Below are 7,966 nucleotides of genomic sequence, written 5' to 3'. Positions count from 1 at the left end.
AGAGAGAACACTTTTACTGGGGAGTTTACTTTGACACCGTGCATTTCAACTGTTCATTTTCCTCAGTGAATATGATGGAAAAAATATTTTTTTAATAGATTTGCATTCTCCTCAGTCATCATTTATGCCAGAAACTGGAGTAAAAGACGATAAATCCGCTGAGGCTGATGGCCTTGTCTATACCACACCCTCTTTTTGGAAAGTGGCCAGAGCAGACCAGTAGTTTGTGAAATTTTTTACTCGTTTCCTGGTTTAGGGACAATTACAGATGACCCCCATTATCTGGATGGCTTCTGTCTTTCCTGAGTAGCAACCTGTCACTAGAGAAGCAAGCACCTGCATGCCCCAGGGTGCAATGCAGCCAGGTCTTGTTAGCCCCTTCCTCCTCTGCATAGAAAATAGTCCCTTATATATAGCCCTAGAGATCTATATGGTAAGTAATGCCCCCCCATCTCCTTTTCCACTGTCTATAGAGATATAGCTATATATATCTATGAATTTATGAGAGGTGTCTGGACCATTTAACCTGCTTCTCTATGAGATCACTACACAAGTGCTGAGGAGAGGGAAAGGAAGCTACTGAGCATATCGGTCCACCTCTGAATACAGGAAAATACACTCAAACATCTGTGCGTACTGTGAAATAAGTTTTATTTACATCATCATACAGAACAGTCATGCCGTACTCACAAATCTACAATTAAACTTTGTTATAGCAGCTTATCTGATTAAATATTAGGTTTATACATGAAGTGATCCCTCAAAATACAATGACCTCAGGATACAATATTTTCAACATACAATGGTCTTTTCAGACCCATCATAAACTGAAACTAGACTCAACATACAATGCCTCAGAATCAGATCCAACTACTTCTCTGGAAAAAGATCTGTAAAGTTGCTAGTTAGCAGCTATTCCTGACTGTTATACGTAAGGACTTGTTTTATCTGTGTTAGCTGCTTATTTATCTTAAATCATCATTTTCTTTTATCTTGGGTGGAATTTTGGGGCTTTGGAACCAATTTCTCAAGTTACAATGGTTTCAACATACAATATTAATTGGTTCCAGGATGACCATTGTAACTTGAGGGACCACTGCACTGTATGTGTGTCAATTTGTACAACAGAACTAAGGCTATTTTTTATTCATGGAAGACGTAGTAATAGCTTCTTATGTCACAGTTATTTAAAAATATATTATCTGATACATTCAGTTCAAGATAAAAAAAAACATCTGCAGGCTTCAACTAATAAAACAGAAAAAACTGTGTATATATATGACTGTGACAATTTCAACCAGTTCAAAGCTACAACTGGTCAGATTACATTTATAAGCAGCGTAATTTTACATTATTTACATAATTGAAGGCAAAAGTGACATTGGTATCATAAAGGAACAGTATTACCTTAATCCTTGACCGAAACGTACATATAAAAAGTTAGTGGCTAACAGAATATTTGATAGGCCAGAAATAAAAAGGAGCAAGACATCTTGTCATTATTCCACCACCTCCAGAAACCACTACACCATCTAATCATCCTCGTCTTCGGGTTTAAAAGGATGCTGCCCCTATACACATTTTTCTAAACAAATATTCATAGTGATGCAGTAAAGTAACAAAACTATCGAGGTAAGGGAACCTTTATGAATAGTTAGATATACAACACTCTGAAAAAGGAAAAAGGTTTCAATAGTAAAATAGATTATTATTTGATCAATTGTAGTTTTGTAATGTAATATTCATGTCAGATAGAGTGCCAGCTCTAAAGACACAGAGATTGCTCAATCAACCCTTCAATGTAAGGGGTCAAAAGAAGTATTACCTCCTGGTGATTGGGTTTTACTGCAGTCACATTCACCATGAAATGCAGTGCCATCTGCAGGCAGCATGTTATAGAGCAGGAGGAGCAGATTTATAGTTCATGGGAAAGGATTCAGCAAAACTTGTAATGTATTCATTGGAACCTCTGCTCTTTCTGAGCAGCCGAGTGGGCTGTCTGATCAGGGAGGGAGAGGGAGAGAGGGAGGGAGAGAGGGAGGGAGAGAGAGAGAGAGGGAGAGAGAGAGAGGGGGAGGGGGAGGGGGAGGGAGAGAGGGAGAGGGAGAGGGAGAGGGGGAGGGGGAGAGGGAGAGGGAGAGGGGGAGGGGGAGGGGGAGAGGGAGAGGGAGAGAGTGTGTGTGTATATATATATATATATATTACTGGCAAGACTATCCACATGACTAATAAACTCAGAAGGAGCAGAGATTTTAAATTAAGTTTTGATGAACATTTTACCATGAAACAATATATAAATCTGTTCAGCTTCTTCTGCTCCGTTACATGCTGCAGAATGCACTGCATTTTCATGGCGACAGGTTCCATAAATTTTCATGTTAGGTCAGCGTTGTCCTTAAACGAACATTAACACAGAAAATGCACACACAAAAAAAAAAAAAGATCGAGATCGAGAGATATATATATATAAAATATGCCAACACAAGCGTTCCACCATGTTACCCATTTTCATTCTCACAGTCCTGACAAGCTGTCCCCTTGGTGTACCCCGTCTGCAGTAGAATAGATCTTTTTTTCAGGATCTTGCAGAAAATGCTGCAGAATGACAGACACTGAGGACAACTCGATTTCTCGTTTATGTTTATCATTCATATCTAGATTTAGTGTTCCTTTAGGCTACGGCCACAAGGGGTTTATTTCCTACAGCGGAATTTCTGTTGCACGCGTATTACAAATTTTGGCGGCAGAATTTCCTTGGATTGGAAAAATCTGCTGTGGAAATCTGTAGTATAAATGGACATGCTGCAGATTCAAAAATTTGTGCTGCAGGTCAATTTCAGATGCAGATTTTTCATCGTGGGTGCGATGAGTGACGTGTACCTGACCTAATCATTTTAAGGGGTCTGTGTACACAAGCGTTTTTTTTTTAACGCATCAGTTCTGCCTTGCGTGAGAATGTTTTATATTCTGCGTTTTTTTTATTACGCAGCCCTGGCCCCATAGAAGTGAATGGGGCTTCAGTTAAAAAACGGAACAACAATCTATATCTGCTAGCCACCATCAGTGAAAGAGCATTACATCCAGATGCCTTCCGTTTTTAACACAAACCCCATTCACTTCTATGGAGCCAGAGCTGTGTGAAGAAAAACACGCCATATAGAACATGCTGCGATTTTTCCTTAACGCGGAGATGATACGTGAAAGGCGATGCTCATGTACACAGATCCATTGAAATGAATGGGTCAGAATGCTGGATGCTATGCGGTCACTGAAAACTCGCTTGTTTGAAAGAGCCCTTAAAGGTCTGATTTTCCCATTCCTTATCCAAACCACCGGTTTCTCTCACATCTATAGCGTTCTATAACATTCTGCCTGCATCCACCCCCCAGGAACTTACTGCAGGCATATTTCCATATCAGAAAAAATGTACAATAATAAATTAATTAGCGCAGAACTTTAGACCTATTTAGATTAAAATTAAATGGTATTAGGGGGTGTCTCACAATTGTAAACTTCAGCAGAGAGACAAAAGGGGACATTTTGTGGCAAAAAAAACAAAAAATGGGTGTACATACTTTGCAGTACATTTATTAGGTGTTTAACACACTTTGAGAGGCTTTTTCTGATACAAGTGGGTGTGGCTTAGCAGAAAAGGGAGTGGTCAGTTACTGGTGTAAAGTAAGCCAACTATTAGCTGGTGTGAAGTTAGACTAGACCATCTAAATATGCGCCAGATGTGTCATGCAGCATCAGTCACTGTATGTATAAGCCAGGATCAGTAAATTAGCCCTAATGTATAATGTCAGTTCCCCTAAGGTCTCATGCACACGACCGTATTTTTGGTCCATATACAATCCGCATTTTTGACGTATTCATTTCTATGGTTCCACAAAAAAATAAAATAAAATAGACAGCACACAGATGTCCCTGTGCTGTCCACATCCGTGTGGCTGGGCCACAACTTCTAGAACCTGTCCTATTCTTGTCCATTTTGTGGAGAAGAATATGCTTTTCTATGGTGGGTCCCGTGAAAATTGCGAGATGCACATGGATCGCATCCGTATCCTGCAGAGCCGCAATTTGCGGTCTGCAAAATGGATACGGTTGTGTCATAGGGCTTCCTTCATCTGCAGCAGTAAAATGCAAGAGAAAGTAAACTGGGGATCCACCGCCCATCCTGGATCCCAGCTAGCATTTTCAAATCAGTAAAAATTACCCAAAATTGGTAGTGACAGACACAAGCACACGCAGCAGAATAGACGCATTTCCCGGAGACTGTTTCCTGTTGTTTTTAAAAATACCCTCCTAATGTGGCTGAAATAGATGGAATTAGATGGAACTGATAGAAGGTACCAAGTGGTACCTTGGAACCGAACCAGAGTTCGGGAAATGTTTTTTTACAGTACAAATTAATTTATGAAGTTATTACACGAAGTCTCACGAGACTTCGCGAAGCGATAACTTCAGCTCATCGGAGCCAATACATTCTGATACTGTATGCGAATCGACTTCGGATGTTTCAAATTTTGCTATGGTCCAAAAATTGTGTAGTTAGAGGCTCTCCTGTCCAGGCAAATGGACTGGAAAGAAAATGCTCCAACAAAACACCCTTAAAGGGGTTGTCTCATCTCGCTGATACTAAGGCGAGATGAGACGCAGTTCCGACCATCTCCAGGCCAGGAAACAGCAGAGCGCTCTGCATTGGAGCGCTCAGCTGTTTCCCAGCCTGGAGGTGGTCAGAACTGTGTCTCATCTCGCCTAAGTATCGGCGAGATGAGACAACCACCTTTAAATGTTGCATTCTAGCGCAGGCTGTTCTTCTGCCCCTTGTTGACTCCCTATATCCAGTCTTTCATGGGCGGCACAGCTATATATCCAGACATACATCACACCAACTGATGCTGAAACCATTGTTTCCCGACTTTACTATAAAAGGGCTGTTCACACATGGTGGACACGCCGATGATTTTCCATCTGGATTCGCAGGATGAAAGTATACGGCATATTACAGCAGCAGCAAATCTTCTGACGCTACGGGAAAAAATATCCAGGCAGAAATACATTCTATGACTCTGCGACAAAATCCACAGTGGAGAATGTGTCTATGTGGACGTACCCCTCAAGTATATGATAGCTCTAACTGGGGATAAGCAGTTGTCGCCCACATCTGTGCCATTTATCTAAAAAACTATTGGATTTGGCCAGTTAAATTCCGGCATGCTCCGTTTTCGTTTTTCTGAAACCGGATGTTGGGGGGGAGAGTCTGAAGATTCCCCGTCTATGACGGCTTTTAGATATAAGAGCAGTAATGAGAAGAGGAAAGCATCTAAAACGTGTAATTTAAATGGGTTTTCCAAAAAATGTAATACTTCCTAAAGAGGGAGGCTGACATTTGTTTCTGCCCTAACAAAATGATATTGATTAGGTGAGTTCACCACGGGGGGGGGGGGGGGGGGGGGGGGGGGGGGAATTAATCCTGTAAATGTAGACATTTGTGGTCATTTTATCTGTGCTCAGTTCTGATCATTAATCCAATTTATGCGGACCTTTCCAGGAGCTGGCTCTATATTATATTGCAATGTATCGGCCGGGCCTCCGTTCTCACTTCTCTTCACTTTGGATTCGTGTAAAGTGCTTAAAAGTCAGTGACATCACGGGTTTATGGATTCCTCAATAAACACACCATGTCCGAGCGCTCATTTCCTGTGGCTAATGGCTTTAAGTGCAAAGGAAGCTGTTAGCTCCAGTAAAGAATCAGATTTAACCTAGTTTATATTACTACAGACCGATTCATTACATTTGCTGAAACAAAGTACAGATGTTACATGCCGGAGAAGTTACTTCCATGCCTTTTAGTGGCTTGGGAAATAGATGGAGGCTAATATCAGCTATTTGGTTAGACATACACAAAATGAAATGCACTCTGAGGCAGCCTGTTATAGAGCAGGAGGAGCTGAGCAGATTGATATATAGTTTTGTGGGAAAAGATTCAGCAACACTTGTAGTTTATACATTTATATCTCAGATTTTTCTGAACTTTCGTCCCCCCCCAGTGTACAGCCACCAGTGACTGACAGCTATCTCTGATAATACACTTACACAGAGAATGCTATCAATCACTGATAACACCTCCCCTGTGTACAACTGAAGTCAGAAAGTGCAAGGATTTTAATTTACCGTAAATGTATAAAATGACATCTTTGATTTTTCTGAGCTTAAGCCACCCCTGTGTACAACCATCAGTGATTTAGAGCTATAACTATATACACACACAGAGAATGCCATCACTGATAACACCTCCCCCATGTACAACTGAAGTCCGAAAGAGCTATAAAACTATATACGGTATTAATCTGCTCAGCTCCTCCTGGTCTATAACATGCTGCCTGCAGATTGCACTGCATTTGATGGTGACTGTGCCTCTCACTTCTCCTGACATGTCTTAGTATTCCCTATGTAAAAACAATTCTGCAGCATATTTTCTCCCAACTATGTTCCGCAACACCTCTACTATTCCTACTAGGATTTTAGCAATACATATACAAACTGCTACTACCATTTTGGGGTTGTGTCCCTGCACAGTCTTCCACTGTCCAATCAGTACTGCGCAGGGACACACCTTAAACTGGGAACACCCAATTGTACACGAATACACTTCTAGTAGGAATAATATAGGAATAGCACAGCATGAAGTCATAAGAATAGAAGCTGCAGAAGTGTCATACCATGTGGAATACAATTATTTACTAAAACTGACATGTCTGGAGAGATGACAGGTCTTCATGTATTTTATGGTGCATGTGATGCCTGTGTAGCTATATAATGGCAGCAGAGCAGGTGCTGTATACTGGACTGCACCATGGAGGTGGCATTTACAGAAAAACGTCATGATGTTCGCAAAGCAGAGAGAATATTCTTTCATGTTATTAAAAAAAAAAGAAAGAAAAAAAGAAGATATTCAATTTGCTGTAATTCACTACATGTGGACAGATATCTGATGACGGACAGACTGACTTTACAAGTGGAAATTCCAGCATCTTCTTTTAATAAATATACTGAAACGTGCATCTGTTCCAGCATCATTCTAAAGAGAAGTCGTGTAGAAAATGGCTTGGTTTTGTCATCACCACAATATGGGGCAGTCTAGTTTAGCAAATCCTGGATCTTTTCGTAGCTGCCAGTACGTGCCATTCGTCACCCATGATTCATCACTGGACTTTCTGTGGATAGAGACACACAAAAAGAAATCATTGCTATTCTTTACGAAAAATAGTGACAAAGAAAGCATTTTAGCTGATGCCGCACAGAATACAATGTTCTAATTAACAGCAAAAAAACCTCACATTTTATGATAAAACGTAAGAAATGTGGTTTATTGCTAGAAGCTCACTGCTGGGACTCTCAAACACAGAATGGAGCTAAACCGTGAGAAGACACCACGGCTTCCAGTGTCGTTTGTCCGTACACTGCGCCAAGAAGGTAAGCGCCTCTTCTTGACACAGTCATGGCATTAAGCCATCGGAATCCACGCCAAAAATTGTGCAGCTAAAGATGCTATGTGAATGGGCCCATGAAATCATATAAAAAAATAAAATAAAAATCAGTTGTTCTCACTGAGTCTTCTGTAGTAAAACGGCCACAGAGAAAATGTATCTCTTGTTACCCCTAGGCACCACGTAAAGACCATGTTTCATAGGACACATTTAGGAAATGAACTCTGGATTCCACAGGTATCAAGGTCAGTTCTAATAGATGAAGCCTCCTACCTAGTAATTTAGTTCATGAATCATGTTTGAGGTGAACAATTTAGTACTATTTAAAAAGGTTGTCTCATCTGAGACAATGGGGGCATATCGCTAGGATATGCCCCCATTGTCTGATAGGTGCGAGTCCCAGCGCTGGGACCTGCACCTATATCGAGAACGGAGGGAGCCAACGTGGTGGCTGGGGGACTCCGGTTCTGCGC

At 41.0% G+C, this 7,966-nt stretch overlaps 1 protein-coding gene and 1 long non-coding RNA gene across 5 annotated transcripts in view; both read right to left on the bottom strand.

Moving 5' to 3' along the window:
- Positions 1 to 643: 643 nt before the first annotated feature.
- The window catches only part of OSBPL3 (oxysterol binding protein like 3), a 254,094-nt gene continuing 246,771 nt past the window's right edge, over positions 644 to 7,966 (bottom strand). For 3 of the 4 annotated variants that reach the window (XM_040433629.1, XM_040433633.1, XM_040433630.1), the window contains one exon: positions 6,934 to 7,220. In XM_040433629.1, coding sequence (XP_040289563.1) covers positions 7,124 to 7,220 — 97 coding nt within the window. In that variant the 3' untranslated portion in view covers positions 6,934 to 7,123. Of the gene's footprint in view, positions 1,671 to 6,933; positions 7,221 to 7,966 lie in introns of those variants that run through there. The other variant, XM_040433631.1, reaches the window with a different exon arrangement.
- On the bottom strand, positions 3,625 to 6,552 carry LOC121002258. The gene is made up of 2 exons (XR_005779265.1): positions 6,298 to 6,552; positions 3,625 to 6,129 (listed from the first exon to the last, which is right to left on the bottom strand). It is a non-coding gene; the product is annotated as an uncharacterized LOC121002258 (long non-coding RNA).

This window comes from Bufo bufo, chromosome 5, assembly GCF_905171765.1.
Source record: "Bufo bufo chromosome 5, aBufBuf1.1, whole genome shotgun sequence".
NCBI classification, from domain to species: domain Eukaryota; kingdom Metazoa; phylum Chordata; class Amphibia; order Anura; family Bufonidae; genus Bufo; species Bufo bufo.
This window is presented reverse-complemented; position numbering and strand designations above follow the sequence as displayed.